Raw genomic sequence first — 24,599 nt, forward strand, 5'->3', positions numbered from 1 at the left:
GCCTTCAAAACTTCCAAGCATTTTGGGCAGGGAGCAAACCTTAACAGTAGGATGCCAGCTTTGCACAGAGAAGTCCCTGGGGCCACACCTCCAGTTAAGAGGACCAGGGAGCAAGTGATGAGCAAGTCTCTCTTGGCTTACATCCTGGAGAGTAAGTGCTTCCTGGGCTACAGCTGATCTCGGATAAGGCAGTTTCCTAAAGTAATATACTTAACCCAATAATCCAAGATGCTTGGCTCATTCCACTAGAGCAAGGGTCTCCAACCTTGGCAACTTTAAGGCTTGTGGACTTCAACTCCCAGAGTTCCTCAGCCAGCAAAGCAAAGCAAAGCTGGCTGAGGAATTCTGAGAGTTGAAGTCCACAAGCTTTAAAGTTGCCAAGGTTGGAGACTCCTGTACTAGAGCAATATTTCTCAACCACGGTCACTTGAAGATGTGTGGACTTCAACTCCCAGAATTCTATTCAACCCAGCTATGTTGGCTGGGGAATTCTGGGAGTTGAAGTCCACACATCTTCAAATGGCCAAAATTGAGGGGTGGGTGGGAAACTGCATTAAAAAAATGCAGCTCTTCATTGTTTAGGAGAAATTCGGAGAGACGTTTGTACAAAATACAAACTGTTTGGTTAATAAAATAACATTTGTCTACCAAAGGTTAAGTTGTATTTATTATCTGCCACTCCTTTCGGAAGAGGTTTGGAAAAGGGGAAGAAAAAAAAAAAAAGGCTAGCCAGGCATTCAGCACAGGAGATGCACTTCAAAACGACAAAAACTTCTCCATTTTTGATATAAAACCACTTCGATTTTTGATATAAAACACCTTCTTCAGAAAAACAGAGCTGAACAGCCGGAGAGAAAAACAGCTTAACTTTTATTACATTTCATTTACAAATAATGCAAAGTTACAAAGACAAAAAAAAAGAAAAGAAAAAAGCCTCACAGAAAAAAAGGGAAACAAACAAACAAAAAAAAAGAGAGGTTGAAAAGAATGTGCACAGAATTTTGCTTTTTTTTTTTTTTCACATCGTCATGTTCTTAAGTTTGCAAAAGGAAGAACACACACACACACACATACACACATACATACACACACGCACACGCTTACAAAGCCATCTTCAGGGCTTTTTTTTTTTTTTTTTTGCCAAGAGAGAAAAAAGCCACAATAAATTAAGCCTCGATGCTCCAGATTTCGGAACTTTTTACTCCTCCTGCCCAAGTCCTCCCCCCTCCCCCAGAAAAACCTGTAGCTCAATGGTAGGATTTGCATATATAGGTAAAGTCATTCTGCTAGTCCTCATGGATAAAAAAACAAAACCCCTGTAAACAGGATGTTACACAGTTCAAATACAAAAAAAAAAATTAAAAAAAATTAGACTCTTCCCTTCCCCCTTCAGTTCACTCCCAAATATGAAGTGTGTACGTTATTTTAGCTGCCTGTCAATAGGAGAAGCTGCTCTGGGAGCTGAATTTACATTATTCAAATAAAACTTCTTTTTTCGTGCTTTCAGATACCCCGTAATAATTTTTTTTGGGGGGGGAGGGGAGACATGAATTTTCTCCCCCAAAGAAAGCCATGTCTTAATAGCTACCATGCTACTAGCTAGAATTATTTAGATTTTAACTTATTAACTTTAGTCTAATGTTCTGGATGCTTCCAATAATACAGTTCAAAGTTGTACTACAAACACAGATAAATGTTAAATGTGCAACTGCTTATGCCCACAGTTAGAAACTACCGGTACTTAATGGTGGAAAATATTGCATTCCCCAAGAAAGGAATGCAAAGCCTACAAAGTAAATACTGTTGTTCTGAACTGCACTGGCTTCTCAGTTCATCCCCAATTCAAAACAAATTCTGCGGAATCGGGTGGCCACGTCAAGGACTGATTTCACATCTTAAAATTGTTGTGCTGGAGGCACTGGGAAAGTCTGCAGTAGCCCAGTCCTCTCTGCATCTCCTTCTTTTCACTGCCTTTGATCCACCACAACCAAGAGACAATATCTGAAAGACACACACCTTATAGTCAAGTCCCTTGTTTTGGGTAGTCTCTCACCGCAAGCTTCCTACAGAATAATAAATAACCTTCCTTTCACAGCAAAAAAACAAAACAAAAAACCTTCCCCCCCAAAAAAGAAAAGGAATGACACACGCAAAATTGCAAAGAGTTCTTTTGCCTACAATTATTAGCAGCTGAAGAAATTTAGTCATCACCTTTCAGAAACCGAACGCGAAATAAACTCATAACTACAGTATATGGACACTGTGATATGCAGCTATATCGGAACAAATAAGAAGACACACACAACTAGTGGTGCAACTAGTCCTCATGCTTTTCAACAATCCACTAAAACAAGATCAGTTTTTTTAAATGAAGTTTTTTCCCCACTGGAAAGAGCCATGGCTTGGAAAAGCAGCCCCCTGGCCTTTCACAGTTCTCACCTTTGAGCTCCAACCCTTTAAATTAGATTTGCCTTCCCCTTTCCAAAAAACCAAGTTTCCCTCAGTCTATGGAGCTTCTTAGTCATCCAGGCCACCGTTGTTCCAAAGGTGCTTTTTCAAAAGTCAACTGGACTTTTTCCTTGAAGACGTTTCTCTTCTCATCCAAGAAGCTTCTTCAGTTCTGAACAGAAGAAGCTTCTTGGATGAGAAGTGGAACGTCTTCAAGGAAAAAGAAAATGAGTCTGGTTGCCTTTTGAAAAAGCACCTCTGTGGACAAGCTTCCCTCAAGTTAATGGAAGCTTTGTGTATGCACACAACGTTTAGAGGCTACTTAAGAGTCCGTGCCTGCACAACGGCGAAAGAAAAGATGATTAAAATGTCTTGACTTCAAAGCGAGTCTAGCGGCCAAATGTTGAGAGCTCCACAAAACAGGAAATTTTATTCCACACTGTTTGGAGGCCACATAATTGGTTGGCTTTTTACTTAAGTAATTCTTTCAAGTTACTGAAGTTCAAAGGAGAGGAAAACAGCAAGTGAAATATTGTCACCCTAAGTCCTACATCTCTTGGGCTTTCTTTTCCAAGTAGCTAGCCAAACCAGCTACACAATGGACATGTGGTTAGCAATTCTCAAGCCAATAGCCAGAAATAGCTTGCTCCTGTTGTGTTGTTCATGGGCATCGGTGGGATTGTGGAGACTTTGTTGCTTCTCTTCTGGTTCATTCCTTGTGGCTGGCAGTTTGTGCAGGCAGGGGTTATAAAAATATGATCTATATTTCTATTGCTTGAGTGGAAATTTTATAAATGGTTTTTTAAAAAAATATATCCCCTTGGCCAATTTTTCTTTGTTTATGACTAGCCCACAGCATGAATTACAATCCTTGATTTATGACCGTAATGGAACCTGGAATTTCCATCATAAGTCGTGATGGTTCCAAGTTGAGGCTCCCACATAACCACCTGATGTTATGGCATTTTTGTGGCAGTCATTATGCCAGCCTCCCTTTCTATTTGATAAACCAGAAAGTGGTCAACTTCACAATACATGTGGGGTGTCATTCTCCCCCCGCTCCCTTAAGGCTAGGTTCATACAATCTACTAATCCCAGGTGAACAAAACACAAGAATTGTGTTTTGTAACATGCTATGCTAAATTATCTCTAGAGTCGGGAATGACTAGCACATATGTGCGAGGGGAATCTATACCTTTACCTTTTCATGCTAAATTAAATCCTTCTAACACAATGACCTGCTAAGACAGTGGTTGGGTTTCGAACAATACAGTGAAGCACTACTGGAGCCTGCACAAACACAGCAGCTGAACTGCTCTTATCATATCATTTAACCCCGGTAACCCACAGATGGGATCCAGTCGTCTTGCATTTATAGGAAGCTGGTCTAAAGTGTGCCAAACTTCAGAGGGTTTAGATGCACGGCAGAAATGCCAGCCTAGAACTGGAGGTGATGCTGAAAATCATCTACTCCAACAGCCAATATGTTGTTATTCAGAATATTCATATTTAGGCAAGACTTGAGTACAGCTTTCCCAAGAGTCCAGGAGCTGCTTAAATACATTGAAAGAGAGAGCCCATCTTTTCCTGAAATAGCTAGATTCACTGCCACACAGCCCTTGGTGGGTGGAAATTGTCTCCTTGTTTTTAGCACCAGTCAGTTCCCTTCTGGTCCCAGCCTGCTTATTCTAGCATCTTCTGGAATAACAGAAAACAAGCCTGTCCATCCTGGGTAAAGTCTTATAAAATTCCTTTGTTGTTGTTGCTGTTGTTTAGATGCTAAGTCGCTTGGGACCCTTCGTGACCTCATGGGCCAAAGTACGCCAGACCCCACATGGCTTCCCATCTCCTGGAGTTTGCCCAATTGTCCCCTTCTTCCTTTGCTTCAAACTTTCCCAACATCATTCCAATGGGCCCTCACTTCTCTTCTGGTGGCCAAAGTATCTGAGCTTCAGCTTCAGTATTTGCCCTTCCAAAGGACGATCAGGGTTGGTTTCCTTTAGGATCGACTGATTTCATCTCCTTGAAGTCCAAGGGATTCCATATTCTTGGGTCCTTCTTGATCTTTTCCCAGTCTAAATGCTATAATTCGTTGGTCTGGCTGCCCAGATTCTTAGAGCCTCCTTCCCTCAGGACAGGCTTCGGTTTATTTTATTATTTATTAAATTTATATACTGCCCATCTCACTGTTTGGGAAGGCTCTAGGCCAGGAGTGTCGAATTCAAGGCCCGGGGCCCAGATCTGGCCCGTGGGGCACTTAGATCTGGCCCGTGGGGTTGCCCTGGAAACAGCGAAGGACCAGCCAGTGGTGCCTCTGCCAATGAAAATGGAGCTCGGGAAGGCCACAGGCGGCCCTCACAAGCTCCGTTTTTGCTGGCAGAGTTTGGACCACCACAGGCACCCCCGACAAGAGTGACGTCGAGCTGGCTATGCCCCCCCTGGTCGCACACACACACACACACACACACACACACCCCAAGGCCAAACACAACCCTGATGCGGCCTTCAATGAAATCGCTTTGCTGACTGAGGGACTCTGGGAGTTGAAGTCCACAAGTCTTAAAGGGACCAAGGTTGGAGACCCCTGGCCTAGGCACTTTGCCAATGACCTCTTAGAAATCTGGAGTCAAAAGTGTTCCTCCAGATGGGCCTTCCAGCACAGAAGGGAAGAGTGGCAATGTGGACGCTAACACATTTCCAGCAGCCACACTTGTGTTTCTGGGCCAGGGGGGAAAGGGAGAAAAAGTTTTTTAAAAAAAAGTTTGGAGGGGAGGCAGTTTGGATTTTGTTTGCTCTGAATGTTACAGCGAGCAGAAGCAGTATTTTTGGAGCCTTATCTTGACACTGTTCTGCGCTTTGTTTCTCAACAAAACAGGTTTTGTTTCTTAACCTGCTTAACGCATGTTAACAAGCCTAGCAGATGCATTCACACAACACACTGCACTTGGTTAGCTCTCTTCAGAGCCACTTGGCTAGTTTATGGTTCAATAATATTGAGCCGACCCAGAAAACACATTCATATAGCAACCAGGTTAAGCATCTAGTATAAACACAGTGATAGTGTACTAAACTTACAGAGATTTTAATGCACCCATTTTGCCATTTTACTTTTTTAAATATGAAAAAAAAATCATGCCACATGAATTCAGCAATTTGCCGTCAAATTTCTATGGACAAGCAGGGGGTAGGGACTATGATTTATAGATATACGTCATTTTCATGCATTGTGATGTGCTTGGCTCCTGGAAAAGCTTCTCAAAAGAAGATACCAAGACAGGGTCTCATACCAGGAAGGGGGAACTTCAAAGGGAATAAGGATGAAGGCAGACCAAGGAGTATTTTCAGCCCTTAATGACTTGCAAAAGCTCTCCCTAAGAAAATGAAGAGTTGAACTGGACCAAAATGTTCTCTTCCCCCAGCGTATTTATAGGCCGGCGTTTTTCAAAACTTGGCAAATTTAAGTTGTGAGGAATCCTGGGAGTTGACATCTACTACTTAGCTGGTTATTGTCATTCTGATTATTATATCCTTTTTTTTAAAAAGAAGTCAGTAAATTATTATGTTGCTGATTTCCATTTTTTTTCCCCAGGCAAAATAGGACAATCCTAGTAATTGCAGCAAAATTCTTTCTTTGCAACATATAACTTAAATGGAGTGTAGTGCTAACAGAGTAACAGAGCTGGAAGGGATCTTAGAGGTCTTCTAGTCCAACCCCCTGGTCAAGCAAGAGACCCTATACCGTTTCTGACAAATGCCTGTCCAACCTCTCCTTTAAAAACTCCAGCGTTGGAGCACCCAGAATTTCTGGAGACAAGAGTTTCCACTGACTAATTGTTCTGGCAGGAAATTTCTCCTTAGTTCTCAGTTGCTTCTCTCCTTGGTTAGTTTCCACCCATTGTTTCTTGTCCTGTCCTCAGGTGCTTTGGAGCAGGGCTCTCCAACCTTAGCAACTTTAAACCTGGCGGACTTCAACTCCCAGAATTCTGGGATTTGAAGTCCGCCAGGCTTAAAGTTGCCAAGGTTGGAGACCCCTGCTTTGGAGAATAGCTTGACTTCCTCTTCTTTGTGGCAGCCCTTTAGATATTGGAATAGTGTCCATACATCTTACAGTTGCCAAGTCTGAAAAACAGTTATAGACTGTTCTGTGTTCATAGGACACAGATGTTTTTGAGTATTTACAGACCCTCTGCCAAATATGCCTTGTGGATATTGACTCTTAACAAATTTTGCTTTTAAATAAAAAAAGAATAATGCTCAGTCAAACAGTGACTGTGTCAGGAGTGTGCTTGCATCTCCAAAGAAGTAATACATAACCATCCCTATTCCCCCACCCCCGACAGTGAAAACTGGCCAATCTCACATTTATTTTTATATACAGACATATCACAACAAAAGAAAGAAAAAAAGAAAGGGGGATAAAAGAAAACAATGAAAGCACGAACAGTTTAATAAGTGCCTTGATGTAGTGTTTATCATCCTTCCTGCATTTTCACATCTTGCCACAAAGAACCACAAAAATGATAAAAGTTCTGCTTTTAAAAAGATAAAAATGATTCATGTTATTAAATGTCATCATGACACCCTTGCGTGGGTGGGAGCTGTAAGCGTCACACCCACCGTTGCTACTCCTATAAAACACAGAATTGGGGTTTTTTAAAAAAAAATATTTTTCCTTTTTTTTTTATTAAAAAAAAAGGTGTGCATATGTAAATATTTTGCTCTTTCACAATGTCATCACAGTGACAAGGGAGGTGTGAGGTTTTTTTTTCTCTTCCCTTCTAAAATTAAAGAGCCTTCACTGTTTAAAAGCACAGCGCTTTTATAAAGTCAGGGAGATGCAGCCTCATTTTGAATATTTTGGAACGGTTCAGCCAATGGAGAAGGGAAATGAAATCGGCAGGTCGCAAAGCATCCATCCATGAAAGGAAAGAAACAGAAATACTTATCTTCATAGATATATATATAGATATATATTTATATATAAATCTCTTGGGTGGCTACTTAAAAAACAGAAACAAAACAGGAATACCTGGAGACACTACGCTCGCGGAGAACTATGTTTCCAAGGAGACTAAGCCCAGAGTTTTGTTAACATGCAGCAGTAACAATAACAAGATGCAGTTTCTTTGAACATGCAATAGCTTGGCCTTGAGCAAAAGGCGAGCTTTGCCCACCTTCATCCAAAACGTGCTGCTGAAACAGACAAGGGGTCTTTTTCCCCCTCTAAGACAGCCCCAGGGTCAAAGGGGTCTTCTGAAAGCCAACTTGCAAGTGGGATTTACCCTTGACCTGGAATTCAGAGGATAAAGTGCCTCTAATAAAGCGGTCTTTCTCAGCTTGGGTAGCCTGAAAATGTGCAGACTTCAACTCCCAGAATTCCCCAGCCAGCACCACTGGCTGGGGAATTCTGGGAGTTGAAGTCCACACATCTTCAAGCTGCCCAAGCTGAGAAAGACCACCGTGTGGGGATATCCCACCCTCTGGCTCTCGTTCGTTTTTTTTTTCAAACACAAGACTAGACGCTATTTAAACAAGAGAAATAATTTTACCTCCCTCCTCTGCACCGTCAAACTCAACTTGGACCATATCTCCGTTTCCCCCTGAGAGAAAGGATTATTTACATTGAACTCCCCCTTCCTCTCAATCGTAGGATCGCCCGGAACCAACAGCAAGTAGGAAAAAAAAAATCAAGATATGTCAAATTAAAGCAAACCCCGCTGGTGAACGTTTTGATGCCCCCACCCCCGGAGCATCAAGAGACCTCGAATGTGAAGGTGTTCGGCCTTCTTGTTTCTTCAGAGGCCCCGAGTGGAAGTGGAGAAGGGAAGAAAAGTTTGGCCAGGGGTAGTTAGCGGAGACAGGCAACGTCCTACTTATACTACCCAGCCCTTCACGAACCAGCTTCTGAAGAGAGAAACGAAGGGTTCCTTTGAAATGATATGGAAATCAAAAAGAAACAAAACCTCAAGGGGGGGTGGGGACAGGTTAATTTTCCAGCATGAAGAAAATAAAGTCTCCAAAAACTTCCTAGAAGGGGTGTTCTTTATTCATAAAATATCCTTCATTTTGTCATCATATTCCTTCAGTCTGATCAGTGGCACTCTGGGCTTGGCTTTAAGGACAAGGAGGGGGAATTAAGGCCATCTGGCAGGGCAAATTAATGCAGGCCACCCCAGTCCATAGGAATTGATGTCTACCTAATGAAGAAGCTGATAGACACGGCAAAAGTTCTGACTAAGAGGCCACCGGGCGGTTCCAATAGAAGAGAATGAAGAGTGGCTCAAATGATGAACTGCAAAACTGAACTTGGGGTCCTCAGTGCTCTCTGAGCTTAGTGCTTAGGTCTTTCAGACATTTAATTAACCAACTGGGCAACATCATCGGGGCTAGAAAGGAGTAGGTTTTGCTCTCTGTTTATATCAGGGGTCTCCAACCTTGGCAACTTTAAGCTTGGAGGACTTCAACTCCCAGAATTCTGGGAGTTGAAATCCACCAGGCTTAAAGTTGACAAAGTTGGAGACCCCTGGTTTATATACTAGTGGCCTAACAGCCTAATCAAGGAATCACAAAGAACACTCCCACCAACACCGACAGAGCAAGCCACTCGCATATAAATAGAGAGCAAGCAACTGTTGTTACGTAGTTGGGTAACAAAATGTCTGCGAGAAAACAACGAAGCTCAGAGGGCCTCACAAACTGCTGGTTTTCAGATGTTACGGGTAGCAGAAGCCGCAATCCCTTGCCACCTGACCATGTTGGCAGGATATTGGAAATGGAGAGGAAATACATCCGGAGAGCTTCAGGCTTCCTCCCTCTGGATTTTAGTATCAGGCTCAAACTGGAAATACAGGAGCTCCTTTTCGCCCCAAAACTTACTTAGTGATCTTAGGGCCAGTAATTTTCTCTTGGCTGAGATTCTCTCTTGTGCTGATCATGAGGCTAAAATGAAGGAACGGGGCAGAGAATTGTCAATACTGCCCCTAACCTTGGGGGGGGGAGGGGAAAGAGGGGTAATGAAGTCAGATTTTAAGGAATGAAAATAAAAAAGGACTGCTTCATAACTATGTGGGGTCAAATCCAGCTCCAAAGTAAGCTCGCAGTTAAGACATATCTGTTTTTTTTTTTAAATTAAAGTCTTAATTCTCTACCTAAACAACAGGCACCACTCTTTGACAGATTCTTCACCATTCATGCAGACATCAACAATCATAAAAAGGCTTATTTCCCCAGACAATCGCCCCTTTTTTCCCCCACAGAACAAAAACACAAAGTGGAACCCGAAAATATAGAATGCAACTTTGGGGTTTCTAAGCCCTACACGTAACAAGATTCTTTTGCCTTCCTCCCACCCTGCATCAGTTTTGGCAAATTGCAGATCCCGTAACTTGGAGCTCTAGTGCATTTATTTATTATTTTTCTCCTCCCCCACCTCCTTAATCTTTAATGCAGATTTTACTCAAGAATTGAAGGGAGGAAGAGAGGGAAGTTTTCCATTTTATAAAGCAACAGAAAGTAAGGTGCGTAAAAAGAGATAACCATCGGGCCCATAATTACTACCTCAACCAGCAAAATCAGATCCACAACACAGCTTAGGTTTCTGTTTAAGTCTTCAATTTCTTCCTTGTTTTACGACTTTTTTAAAAAAATTATTTTTAACATGTACTTCCAGCTTCCCCCAGCCTAACAAGGGAAAACTGAAATAATATTTGTTGAAAGCAAATGGTCCCTGATGCTCAGCTATTTCAAATTAAATTGCATTCAGATCAGATTTTGTCTGTTGGCGTGGATGTCTATGTGTGTGACTATGTACACACATATACATGCACAATCACACACCGTTATGTATATACATAAATAGTAAATTAAGGCCATTTTGTAAAACTACTTACAATTTTTCAATACACAAGTTTTTCTATGTACATGTGTAAATCTAAAAAAATGAGCGAAAGAAAATAGCCATTTATATCTCCATGTAAAAAAATCCAGCTCAAGAATCAATGAATCTTTCCTAAACTGGAAAGGATTGAGTCAAACTGAGAGGATTCTGCATTTTGCTTTCTAATTGCCCCAAAATTGCAGGCCAAGGTTCAAAGGAAATTTTGGCATGCTGATGAAGTAAGATGAGAGATCTGACTGAAAACAAACTAACTGTGTTGTCGGAAACGAGAGAGAGAGAGAGAGAGAGAGAGAGAGAGAGAGAGAGAGAGAGAGAGAGAGAGAGAGTTGCAAACAGCCTGCTTAGTACCTAGGCCCCGTGTTTAAAGCAGGATAAAGCAGCTTTTTGATTTTTCCGGTGGATTTCCTCTGAGAAACAGCCCTAGAAAATTTGAAATAAATAGACCACTAAGAGTATTAAGAGGCATTCAAACTAAAATACTGACAAGGGTTATGAAATGGAGAGAGCGTTTTTCAGAATTTAGAAGATGGGATGGAGGGAGGGGGAGAGGAACACATCACAGCAAAAACATTACACAAAGAACCTACAACACTTTAAAAAAAAAAAAACCATCTTTTTTTAGTGCAAAAATTATAAACTGACCATGGCACAAACAAAACATAACTGAACACGTACGCAGAATGGATATCCTTGCTACCTGCACGTGTGTGTGTATACACACAAAGATCCAGCTATAATTCATTGGGGGAGGAGAGGGGTAAGTCTGAAAATAGGGGGAGCAAAGAATAGTAAGAGGCATTTGGGGGTGGGTGGGTGAGAGAGGAACCAGGGGCCTCAAATCTTAGATTCAGGACATATTGTGTGTGTGTGCGTGGGGGGGGGTGTTCAGTCTAGCGACCGACCCTCCAGCTTTGACCAGAGAGAAGGTACTGCAAAGCTACAGAATACAGAATAACAGAGCTGGAAGGAACATTGGAGGTCTTCTAATCCAACCCCCTGCCCAAGCAGGAGACCCTATGGTGGCTGAGAAATTTTGGGAGTTGAAGTCCACAAGTCCTAAAAGTTGCCAAGGTTGGAGACCCCTAGGTTTATGGGCCACTGAATCCACCCACTAGCCACACAAACCTCAGGTTGGTTAGTTTAATGCCGTCATGGCGAACCTATGGCACGCGTGCCACAGGTGGCAAGCGGAGCCGTATCGGTGGACACACGAGCTCAGCTCTGCCAGCTGATTTTTGGGCTTTCTGGGCCCACTGGAAGTTAGCAAACGGGCCATTTCTGGCCTCCGGAGGGCCTCCGGGGGTGGGTAAGCTGGTTTTCACCCTCCCCAGGCTCCTAGAAAGGCTCTGGAGCCTGGGGAAGAGTAAAAAAGAGGCCTACCGTGCCCACCATGCCATCACATGCCAAAAGCGGGGGGAGCAGGGGGCGGGATCATGCACGCATGTGCGGGGGGGCAGGGCATATAGAATTATGGGTGTGGTCACGCATGTGTGAGACCTCCCCACATTCCCCCTGCTATTGGCACACGATGGCAAAAAAGGTTAGCTTAATGGATGCCGTAACCCAGGGGTCTGCAAAGCTGGCTGAGGAACTCTGGGAGTTGAAGTCCACAAGTCTTAAAAGAGCCAAGTTTGCAACCCCTGCCCTAACCTGAACATGTCATGGCCTCCTTGTACGGGTGAAGCCACTTGAAAGGATTTACATCTAATCAATATGGAGCACCAAGATAATAACCAGACCCTGATCTGGTCAGAGGCAGATTTATTTCATGCCCGAGAGAAAGCTGGGGTGATTGTTTTTGTTTTAATATATGCAGAACAAGAACTACTTCTTCCCAAGCAAAAAAAAAAGGGGGGGGAGAAGGAGGGGGGAGAGATGGCTGCCTTTAAAAAAAAGTTATTAAAAAAAACACCCCAAAAGCAACCTGCAGGAGACGACCCAGATCTCATTCCTTCAGACAAATTGCAGAATTTCCATGTATAATTAGAAAAACGTTGGTGCCTTCTTTTCCTCCCTCGGCTTGCCTTTGCCTCTCCCTGAAAATTCTTTGAAGGAACAACGAAGACGACAAAAAAATAAAAATAAGGGAAAAAACCAAACCAAAACAAAACAGTTTTACACGGTCAGTTTGCCGAGAGGAATTATGTGGCTCATGCAACTAAATCTCCCAACCAGAGGGGGGGGGGTGGCGGCGGTCAGACAGCTGTTTCTGGAAGCTGCTGCATGCACACAGGCAAATGAGCTAACAGGCCATGATGGGACTCCAGAAAACAGTCAAGGATTGGAGAATCAAGCAGAGAAATGCAAGCCACTCTCTCCCATCCCACCCCTGCGCGCCCCCCCCACCCCACTTTCCAATGCAAGCGGCTGCTTTACGGAGTTTATTAGGAGAGCCACAGCTGGCTTTCTCTCCACCTCTCCAAGTCCAGTCCTTCTCCACGGAAAGGAAGTGGTATTCACAAAGTAGATTTAGAAAGCATGTCCTTCTCTTTCTCTCCCCCTCCCCCGCCCGACCCCCAATTTTCATTAAGCGGTCCCCTAACTCCCCCGAGGTGGGGTTGGGGGGGAAGCCCTCAGTTCCATGCGGGATGTCTGTTTTTTTTGTAACAGAAGCCAAAAGGTCGGATAGTTTACGTACACAAGGAAAACAAAACAATACACCTATTTTATCTTCTGAATAGCTCCTCTGCCTTGGAAAGAGGAGGGGGAAGGGTGGGGGAAATATAACTTTCGCTGCCACTCCACTTCCCCCGAACACAAAGCCCAAAGCTTTTAGGGCGAAGGACGAAAAAGGACCAAAAATGCTGGAACTTTGGTGACAGAGGGAGGGGAGATAAGGAGCGGAGGGGGAGGGGGCTGGGGTAGAAGAAACGGCTCTTTGAGGAACGTTCTCCCAACAGCAAGGCATGAACCAAGGTTTGAAGTTGGTGTTGGGGGAGGAGAGGCGAGCAGGACAGCCGCCGGGCAAGTGTAGAACAAGCGATTGCTAAATTGGATACACAGTGGAGCAGCGGCTCTCCTGGGACCCTGATGGGATGCAAGAGATCCGCGACGGGCTCGGCCCGATCTCCCTCCGAGCACCAGAGTGGCATGGACATTCCGGGACTTGGTGATTTGGATGCGCTCCTTTGGACTGCGCGGCACATCCCCTTCCCGTTCTCCAACCCCCTCCCCCCCACTACAGCCGGTCCATCCGAAAAGTGTCCTCTGTGGCGGGATCCGCAAGGACCATGTCAGGGTCGTTGAGCATGTGAAGCCCATCCAAGGTCAAGGGGTCGATTTTTAGTTCGTCCAGAGGGAACTGGGAATCTGAGTCAAACCCGACATCCCCCACCCCGGCCAAAGAGCTGGTGAGGTCTTTCGACAGACTGGGAGGCGATTCCCCGGTCACTACAGAGAGAAAGAAAAAGAGAGCGGGGGAGGGAGAATGAGAGTGAGAGAGAAAGAGAAAGAGAGAGAGAGAGAGAGAGAATTTTGATCATGTTTGCTCAGTTTCTCCTTCAATCTGAGCTATTTATTCTCACCTAATGAAGCTAGTAAAGAAAAAAAAAGGGGGGGAAGAGAAATCTTTTGAAATTATTACCTGGATTATTTCTCGCCTAGCCTATTGCCCCCTAAATGGCATAGGGCCAGGCTATCATGGGAACCTTTACATAGCCCATCTCACCAAGTCAGGTAGGCAGGGAAGGTATGTTGCAGACCTTGTCAGCTAAAGAATTCAATTGGTGGTGTCCAGGAAGGCATCCTTCTCTGCCATCTTGCCTCCCCCTGCAGAATATTTTCCCCCAGAGGTGAGAGACACCCCCCCGCCAATCACCTGGCCTTCCAAAAAGGAGTTAAAACATGTCCCCTACGACCTTCCACAGGGAGCATGCAGCCGTAGGACTGGCTAGTGCTCTGAGAGCCCTCCCTTTGTTGCCTTTTAAATAATTTTAACAGTGTTTTATCATCCTCGCCTCTAACTTTTTATCTACTGCTTTTAAGATTTTAATACCTTGCTGTGCACTCCTCAGAGTCCCTCTTTGAGGGAGGTGGAGGGTTTTTGAAATGGACTAACTAACTCACTCACTCACTCACTCACTCACTCACTCACTCACTCACTCACTCACTCATTCACTCCAAAAAGAATTCTTTCCTAGCTGATTATCTCTCCAGTAAACCTGTAATGGGCCCCAGAAAACAGAACCTGTTAAGCAGTGGTGAAATGCTACCAGTTCACACCGGTCCGGGAGAACCGGTAGCAATAAAAACTACCATTTTGGGCAAACTGGTAGTACAAAAAAACCTACCGGTTCTTCTGAACAGGTATTTCCAACGATCAGCTGTGCCGCGCGATTTAAAATCGCTAGAAAGCAGGAAATCCTGCTTTCTAGTGAATCTAAATCACGCAGCACAGCTGATCCCCCCACTCACTGTTCTACTTACCTTCCCAAGCCTCCTTTTGGCACATACTGCGCATGCGTAGTATGTGTTTGGTGCGCACTGCACATGCAGCACACGTTTGATATGCACTGCGCATGTGTGCGCACACAGCATGTGTTTGGTGTGCAGCGCGAATGTGCGGCCAGCAAACCGGTAGCAAACCAGTTCAGATTTCACCACTGCTGCTAAGGCTCCTGGTTTTTTTTCATATCAATGGGGCCAGCTTAATAAAGAACTTCTGCCTGCCTTTGGGCCCTTTTCGAAGGGACTTAACTGGCCCTCACTCACTAACGGTTCTTCATCCACTGGTCAAAATATATTTTATTCCTAACCCTAACTCCGCCTAAGAATAACTGCTGGTCAGCTGTGGTCTCTACTCAGACTCAAAGTGGGCTCAAGTTCTCCACACTGGAAATGGATGGTTCCTCCTGCTATTTCAAGTCCCAAGTGGATGACCAATGACCGTGAGGAGCCAGGGTCCCTTGTGCCAGAGCTGTAGGATAGCATCAAGGAAGACACCTCAGCTAATCTTCCGTTCAGTCCAGACAATTCAGGATTGGTGCAGAATTGGGGGTTAGGCTCTGCTTGAGTGTGGACAGCTCAACTTTCCTTGAATTCAAGGTTTAAATAATAAATAAAAAGCAGGGAGTTCACCAAATTTCTTTAAAAATTTTTTTATGTTCTCACTTCTGAAATGTTGGGGGTGTCATTGCCAAAAACTCACATCTTAGGGAGCTTTAAATTCCCTTTCTGATCTTTGCTACAGGTAACAAGACCCATTTTTAAATTCCTCTGGCAAGTTTCCCCTTGTGTTCAATGGAACAAAAACAAACCAATGGATGCAGTCTTGGCCTCCAACACAGAATGCAAGTCTTCTTCTTCTTCTTTATAATAAGCTTTCAGGAAGTTAATTATCTGTCCCCACCCAGCCAACCTCCTATTTGTTCTCTCTCTCTTTTCTTACTCTCCTCATTATCCCTTCATGTATATTTAAAAGAGTCATCAGAGAGGACAAAACCCTTGCTTGCAAAATGCCTCCTTCTCCAAGCAGGGCTGGCAAATCATAGACTACAGATTTGCAGTGGTAACCGGGACCCCTTGGGCAGCCCCCTTTAACCTCCAGCTCAGAAGGCTTCTCCGTTTTTTTATTGTTATGGAGTTTAAGAAGTGAATTAGTGATTTGACCTCTTTAAAAAAATATACAAAAAAAAATAAAATCAGGCCATTTTTGTCCCTAGGGAAGGGGGCAAAATAGATGCCTGAAATTTCCTATAAGGTTTGAAGAACTCATTTCAACCCGTTAACACAATTCCCTTAAAAAATATAATTTAAGAACCTCCCCCGGGTGCAAGAAAGTTTACCTATCCCTGAACTTACAGGTTTAGCAGCCGCTGCTAACCTGTATTTCCCAAGGAGCTAAAACCAGGGTGTTTCGTTACCTGTAAGGATGATGTTTGGGATGTTCCCATGGCTGGTGTAACTGAGCTGCTGTGGGTCCTGGAGACTCCCGTGGCTCCCCGTCAGCCCCATCATGGCTGCCTGGGAGTAGTTGAGGGTAGAGCAGGGGCTGTACAAGCTATTGGAGCTGATGGCGTTTTCAATCATGTTGAACTGCTCGAGCTGAAGGAAGGAATCCTGGAGATCAGATCAAAGGCCTATTTCTAAGGCCACCAGAGGTAGGATGTGAAGGCCACCATTTCTCCCCTAGTCCTCCTCCCCAACCTCCTTTGAGATAGATTGCATCTACAGACACGAATCCCACTTGGCTCCATCATTTGCCCTCTGCGGGGGTAGGGAACTTTTTATGACTTGTGCTGGCTCAGGGATTCTGGGAGTTGAAGTCCACAAGTCATAAAAGAGCCAGAGTTCCCCACCTCTCCTCTAGAACCTTGGCAACTTTTAAGATTTGTGGACTCCAATTCCCAGAATTCCCCCAGTTGGAGTAGAAGTCCACCCCACTTTGAAACCAGACGGCTTTTACAAGCAGGGGCTGAGGGGAACCAGCCTCTCCTCCTGATTTTGCTTTTGGTTCTGGAGGAAGCTGGGAGGCAGCCAGACACTAAGAGTAGTCAAGTTGAATATCTAGCATCCAACCACACGGTCTAGTCCAGGGGTGTCAGATTCAAGACCTGCGGTGCTTAGTTCTGGCCCGCAGGGCTGCCCTGGAAACAGTGAAGGACCAGCCCGCAGTGCTTCTGCCAGCGAAAACGGACTCCCGAGCTGTGTTTTTGGCTGGTACGGCCTCCTGCAACCCTCTGCCAGTGAAAACATGTTTTATACTTTTTTACGTTATTTATTGTTTATATTTATATTTATATACCGCCCTATCTCCCAAAGGACTCAGGGCGGTTTACAGGCATTTAAAAGCAATAAATACAATTCTAAAAACAATTAAAAAACTTATTCAAAAGCCTAATAATTAAAAATATAAAAAATTAAAACCCAAGTTAAAACCCACAAACTAAAAACTAACTCAGTCCTGTGCAGTTAAACAGGTATGTTTTAAGCTCGCGGCGGAAGGTCCGAAGGTCCGGAAGCTGACGAAGTCCTGGGGGCAGTTCATTCCAGAGGGTGGGAGCCCCCACAGAGAAGGCCCTTCCCCTGGGCGTTGCCAGACGACATTGCCTCGCTGACGGCACCCTGAGGAGTCCCTCTCTGTGAGAGCGCACGGGTCGGTGAGAGGTATTCGGTAGCAGTAGGCGGTCCCGTAGATAACCCGGCCCTATGCCATGGAGCGCTTTAAAGGTGGTCACCAAAACCTTGAAGCGCACCCGGAAGGCCACAGGTAGCCAGTGCAGTCTGCGCAGGATGGGTGTTATACGGGAGCCACGAGGGCTCCTCTATCACCCGCGCAGCCGCATTCTGGACTAACTGCAGCCTCGGATGCCCTTCAAGGAGCCCCATGTAGAGAGCATTGCAGTAATCCAGGCGAGGCGTCACGAGTGCGTGGGTGACTGTGCACAGGGCATCTCGGTCCAGAAAGGCGCAACTGGCGCACCAGGCGAACCTGGTAAACGCTCTCCTGGAGCGGCCGTCAAATGATCTTCCAAAGACAGCCGTTCATCCAGGAGGGCGCTAAGTTGCGCACCCTCCGCCGGGGCCAATGACTCGCCACCGATGGTCAGCCGCGATTTAGCTGACTGTGCGGGATGCGGCATCCACAGCCACTCTGTCTTGGAGGATTGAGCTTGAGCCTGTTTCTCCCCATCCAGACCCGTACAGCCTCCAGACACCGGGACAGCACTTGATAACCGTTGGGGTGGTCCGCGTGAAAGGTACAGCTGGGTGTCATCCGCATACAGCTGATACCTCACGCGAAACCACTGATGATCTCACCCAGCGGCTTCATGTAGATGTTAAACAGAAGGCGAGAGGATCGACCCTGTGGCACCCCACAAGTGAGGCGCCTCGGGTGCGACCTCTGCCCCTGTCAACACCGACTGCGACCGGTCGGAGAGATAGGAGGAGAACCACCGATAAGCGGTGCCTCCACTCCCAATCCCTCCAGCCGGCGCAGCAGGATACCATGGTCGATGGTATCGAAAGCCGCTGAGAGGTCTAATAGGACCAGGGCAGAGGAACAACCCCTATCCCTGGCCCTCCAGAGATCATCCACCAACGCGACCAAAGCCGTCTCTGTGCTGTAACCGGGCCGGAAACCGGACTGGAACGGGTCTAGATAGACGGTTTCATCCAGGTGCAGGGGAAACTGATATGCCACCATCCCCTCTACAACCTCCGCCGCGAAGCGAAGGTTGGAGACCGGACGATAATTACCTAAAACAGCCGGGTCCAGGGAAGGCTTCTTAAGGAGGGGTCTCACCACCGCCTCTTTCAAGGCGGCCGGAAAGACGCCCTCCACCAAAGAAGCGATCGTAATCGCCTGAGCCAGCCTCGTGTCACCTCCTGAGTGGCCAGCACCAGCCAGGAGGGCACGGGTCCAGTAAACACGTGGTGGCATTCAGTCTACCCAACAACCTGTCCATGTCCTCGGAGCCACAGGTTCAAACTCATCCCAGACAATGTCACCAAGACCACCCTCGGACGCCTCACCTGAGTCACCGCAATCTTGGTCCAACCCGTCCCGAAGCTGAACGATTTTATCGTATAGATAACCGTTAAACTCCTCAGCACGTCCCTGCAGCGGGTCATCCCGCTCCCCCTGGTGAAGAAGGGAACGAGTCACCCGGAACAGGGTGGCTGGGCGGTTATCTGCCGACGCAATGAGGGAGGAGGCGTAGCAACGCCTCGCTTCCCTCAATGCCACTAGGTAAGTCCTTGTATAGGACTTCACTAGTGTCCGATCAGCCTCTGAACGGCTAGACCTCCAGGAACTCTCTAGGCGTCTTCTCCGGCGCTTCAAGCGTTATACTTTTAACGCTGCTTGAGCTAATAATGCTTAAATCCCTTTATTTACTGGAATGTTCATTGTCTTCAGATCCAAAAGAACCAACTAGAATCGCTGCCCTGACACTTGGCAAAACACAGCCAAAAACGTGTCCACTTTGCTACATACTTTATCACAGCTTTAATGGATCTTACTCCAAAGCAAGCACCGTAGCCCAAAAATCTTGCAGGCATCCTTACTTTTTGCATCTTCCCACCAGAGGGCAGCAATGCTTCACAGCTGGACATAGGAGACCTTGAATTATTGCCCTAATTTTTTATTCCATTAAATTCTTCTATCCTATTTATTTCTCAGCATTGGCTGACCTTGTCTGGATTTGTAAATTAAGAAGGATCAGGTCTCACCAGTACTTGGATGAAAAACCACCAGTGGTTTCCAGAGCTGTAGGCTCTGGATTAGGAAATTGGAAAAAAAAATTGCACAAGGCAAAAACAATCTATATCCACATTGTTGCCCCAAAAATTGCATGGATGGATCTGTGTAATCCCAAGAATCAAGGTCAATTTTTAATCTTATTTATCGTTTTGTATTTATATTTTGCTTACTCACTCTTGTGATGCACAAAGTATGGGAGTCAGAAGAAACAGAAAAATGCAAAAGTTTTTAACCACGAGATTTGCACTTCAAAGGCCTTCAAGACCAAGATAGCAGAATGAATGTGTTTTAGCCAATGATATATGCTATAATATTTCAAATTTAATTTAATTAAAATGATAATTGTTGGTATCTTCTATTGTTCAGCTGCAGCAAGACACCAATAACCTCAGAAATCTAAAAAAAAAGGTCAACTTAAGAAACACGGGGCCATTCATTTTAATTTAGGAGATAGGTGAATCTCTGAAATAATTTATGTGACGTTTATCTTCAAAAATTGCCAATGGATTCACTTAATCACACTCACCAATTAAAATAGATTTACTCAAAAAGTGTGCGTGAAAAATGTGGAGCTGTAAAGAATCTTTTCTCCTTAAGAGAAATCAACTTCCCCATTATATTGCAGAATTCACAATAAGCAACTCTTATAAATGGTCGCTAGGGACATGGTGGCTCAGTGGCTAAGATGCTGAGCTTGTCGATCGAAAGGTCAGCAGTTCAGAGGTTCAAATCCTTAGTGCCGCGTAATGGGGTGAGCTCCCATTACTTGTCCCAGCTTCTGCCAACCTAGCAGTTCGAAAGCACATAAAAAATACAAGTAGAAAAATAGGGACCACCTTTGGTGGGATGGTAACAGCGTTCCATGTGCCTTTGATGTTTAGTCGTGCTGGCCACATGACCACAGAGACGTCTTCGGACAGCGCTGGCTCTTCGGCTTTGAAACGGAGATGAGCACCGCCCCCTAGACTTGGGAACTACTAGCAGGGAAGTAGTGTGAAGGGAACCTTTACCTTTACCCATGAATGGTCGCTAAATGAATGGTTGTAAGTCGAGGACTACCTGTACATAAATGAAGTACATTTCCCACTCACCTGATGGGATAAAGCATTTGCTTGCCTGGCAGTCATCTGCTGATCGTAACAAGAGTCACCAAAGACGCTCCCTAGGATAGACGTTTGCTGCAAGAAGAAAAACAAAAATTAATGCAAAGTCAACTCCATCTGATTTTTATAAGTTCAGAGAAAAATTTGGCTATCTCTTTTCTACCCCAACAATGGTGCTTCCAGGTTTTACCATTACATTTTGTTGATTCTAGGATTGATTTGCTTAAGTTCTATTGATAAGAAGTTACTGACAAGGCAGCGTTCTCAGAGTGATTAGCAGAAACAGAATTCTTATAAAAGGGAGGGATAATTTGGAGTGGGAGAAAAAAAAAGAATTGGGAAATAGAGAAAATAATGCATTTACAGCCCTATCCATCGTAGATAATGACTGCAGAAGAAAAACGTAGATTGGGGAAAGAACACTACCATTCAGACACATTTCTGCACATAGATTTTAAACACTTGGGAGTGAGACAGAGAAAGGTAACCTTCTGACATTACAAAAGTAGCCGTAGGAGAATGTAAATTTTAATCCCATTGCTGGAGGTGAAGATCTTTTGTTTCTGAATAGGCTGGCACAATCTTTCTTAATGGGCACAAAATATCTGCTGGGGGCTATTAGGGGACAATTATACTTTGATGGATATATCATATACAGCCCTCCAGAAATTGTTGACTTACATCCATCAAACTTTCAGCCACCTTGGACAATTTCTGGCCAATCCCCAATCTTTCCTTTCTGGTAATGGACCTTCAGTTTCAGAGGGTTCTATAGGAAACGTATCATCTGAAACAGGATGGGCATTTCTGGTCCCTTTATGACTTGTGGACTTCAGCTCCAAGAATTCCTGAGCCAGCTGGCTCAAGAATTCTGGGAGTTGGTCCACAGGCCCTAAAGGGGCCATAGTTGCTCACCCCTGATCTAAAAACCTTTTCAGTCAGGTTTCAGCTGACCATGGTCTCTCTCTGAACCCTCTGCAATATCTACAAGGGATGGGATTGAGGCACAGTTCCGCTCTTTCCTAATTGGAAGACCCCAGTTGGAAAACATGGAAAGGTTGCCGTCCGCCAAACAGTGTCGGCTGGCAGCCCCCAGGGGTAGGGCCTTCTCTGTGGGAGCATCGACGCTCTGGAATGAACTCCCCCCTGGCCTACGTCAAGTGCCTGATCTTCGGACCTTCCGTCGTGAGCTAAAAACATACTTATTTACTCAAGCGGGACTGGCATAATAGTTTGATTTTAAATTGGGGTTTTATTAATATTCTTAAATATTTTAAATTTAATTTTAATTATTAGCCGTTTTTGTAATTTTGCTATGTTTTAATTTGTTTTAATTGTACATATTTTGTATTTTATCTCCGGCTGTACACCGCCCTGAGTCCTTCGGGAGAAGGGCGGTATAAAAATTTAATAAATAATAATAATAATAATAATAATAAAGAAACATCCAAAGTGGTTGTGGCTGTCACAACCTTGATGAAGTACCTTGATGAAGGTATCTTTTATGTACACTGAGAGCATATGCACCAAGACAAATTCCTTGTGTGTCCAATCACACTTGGCCAATAAAAAATTCTATTCTATTCTATTCTATTCTATTCTATTCTATTCTATTCTATTCTATTCTATTCTATTCTATTCTATTCTATTCTATTCTATTCTATTCTATTCTATTCAATACGGGGTGCCACAAGGCTTGTCCTCTCCTCCAAGTTATTTAATATTAGCACCAATGATGTTACCTAGTTTGGGTAATGAAACGTCTGCAAAAAAGCAAAGCAAGTTCAGAGATCACCAAGGACCCCTCATATTTAACCTCTATATGAAACCGCCAGGAGGGGACATACATTGATTTCGAGTGAAGTTGTTGTTTTTTTTTTAATTTACATTTATATCCCGCCCTCCTCCGAAGACTCAGGGCGGCTTACACTATGTTAGCAATAGTCTTCATTCTATTTGTATATTTATATACAAAGTCAACTTATTGCCCCCAACAATCTGGGTCCTCATTTTACCTACCTTATAAAGGATGGAAGGCTGAGTCAACCTTGGGCCTGGTGGGACTAGAACCTGCAGTAATTGTAGGCAGCTGCTGTTAATAACAGACTGCATTAGCAGCCTGAGCTACTCAAGGACCCTTGAGTGTCATTAATATGCCAAAGATAGTTACATATCACCATCCCAGATTGGACGAGATATGCTGTACAAGTCCCAAATCTGTGAAAACATGCATGCATCCCAAGAAGTTCAGGCTCCACTGCAGCAAAACACTATTGCTGCTTGTTGGTGATAGGTTAGAATCGCCCCGCTGCCTGTTCCTTAAATCGGTGCCTCTCCTGGATAGTTAAGGCTTATTATGGACCCCTTCCAGTCAGAATTCCCCTCAAGGTGAGATTGGGCCCCATCCCTGTTAGCCTTCCATCAGATCCTCTAAAACAGGGGTCTCCAATCTTGGCAACTTTAAGACTTGTGGATTTCAACTCCCAGAGTTCCTCAACCAGCAAAGCTGGCTGAGGAACTCTGGGAGTTGAAGTCCACAAGTCTTAAAGTTGCCAAGGTTCAAGACCCCTACTCTAAAACATAATTTTTCCAGCAACCTTGTGGATCCTATGGGGAGCCTGTGAGGTGGCTGTATGGTATTAGGTGATGGTTATTCTCTTGGGTTTTTTTTTCATGTTTTTATTTTGATTTATGTTCAGTGTTATGAGATTGGCTATATTGTTTCAATTGCAGCTGTCTTTGTAGGCTGCCCAGAGTCACCTTATGTGAGGTAGGTGGAGAAACAAATAATGCTAAATAAACAGATACATAAACCGAATCGCTTTGTGAGGGCCACATTATTCCTCAGTCTAGATTCTAATCTTCAGAATTCCCATCTGTCCCGTTGGTCAATGCCCACACATTTGGAAAGCATCCAGATTTTTGGGGGGAGGGGGAAATGGTCATATGCTGTATAATAATGACAAAAACTGCAGGTAGAATAAGGATTCTGAAACAGTATTAGAGGCATGCATGCATTGCAAGCTTCTGCAGCAGAAAGATCCCCCCCCACTCGCTTTCTGCTTCGATGAGTGAGTCTTTTCGCCCTTCAAGTACCTTAGGCCAGGGGTCTGCAAACTTCGCTTTTTTAAGACGTGTGGACTTCAACTCCCAGAGTCCCTCAGCCAGCAAAGCTGGCTGAGGGACTCTGGGAGCTAAAGTCCACAAGACTTAAAAGAGCCAAGTTTGCAGACCCCTGCATTAGACAAACAGGAACCATGGAGTAGGGATGAGAAAAAGTCCATTCCCTGCTTCGTCAATAAATTCTGCAAGTCTGTATCTCCCATGTTCAATACCAGGTATATTTTAAAGGAATGGGCTTGGAATCAAATCAAGGAATTGATACTTAAACCCAAATCATAGACACCAGGGGTGTCAAACTTAAGGTCCAGGGCTCGGATCCGGCCCGCGGGATGTTGAAACCAGGCCTGCGGGGCCGCCCAGGAAACAGCGAAGGACCAGCCCGCGGTGCCTCTGCCAGTGGAGACGGAGCTCAGGAGGGCTACCCGCGATCCACCCTACCTCCATTTTCACTGGCAGAGGGTTGCGGGAGGCTGTCACAGTTGGAAACGGAGCTTAGGAGCCTGTTTTGGCTGGCAGAGCGCTTGGGCCACCACAGACGCTCCCGACACAAGTGACATTGAGTTGACCATGCCTGCCCTGGCCACGCTTACTCCGTGTCGTTCCCTCCCGCAAGGTAAAACGCAACCCTGATGCGGCCCTCAATGAAATCAAGTTTGACACTCCTGATATACACTGATGCCTTTTATTGTCTTGTTAGAGATAGGTAGAGTGCAGAGAAGAGCAACAAAGATGATTAGGGGACTGGAGGCTAAAACATGAAGAACGGTTGCAGGAACTGGTTATGTCTAGTTTAATGAAAAGAAGGACTAGGGGAGACACGATA

At 44.8% G+C, this 24,599-nt stretch overlaps 1 protein-coding gene across 5 annotated transcripts in view; it reads right to left on the reverse strand.

Annotated features, from left to right (window-relative positions):
* Positions 1–94: 94 nt before the first annotated feature.
* The window catches only part of CRTC1 (CREB regulated transcription coactivator 1), a 125,757-nt gene continuing 101,252 nt past the window's right edge, over positions 95–24,599 (reverse strand). For 2 of the 5 annotated variants that reach the window (XM_058163466.1, XM_058163464.1), the window contains 3 exons: positions 20,642–20,728; positions 16,207–16,387; positions 95–13,735 (listed from right to left, as the gene is read on the reverse strand). In XM_058163466.1, the coding sequence (XP_058019449.1) occupies positions 13,524–13,735; positions 16,207–16,387; positions 20,642–20,728 (480 nt within the window). In that variant the 3' untranslated portion in view covers positions 95–13,523. Of the gene's footprint in view, positions 13,736–16,206; positions 16,403–20,641; positions 20,729–24,599 lie in introns of all 5 variants that reach the window. The other 3 variants (XM_058163465.1, XM_058163463.1, XR_009152754.1) reach the window with 2 other exon arrangements.

The sequence above is a fragment of the Ahaetulla prasina genome, chromosome 1 (assembly GCF_028640845.1).
Source record: "Ahaetulla prasina isolate Xishuangbanna chromosome 1, ASM2864084v1, whole genome shotgun sequence".
Lineage (NCBI taxonomy): Eukaryota > Metazoa > Chordata > Lepidosauria > Squamata > Colubridae > Ahaetulla > Ahaetulla prasina.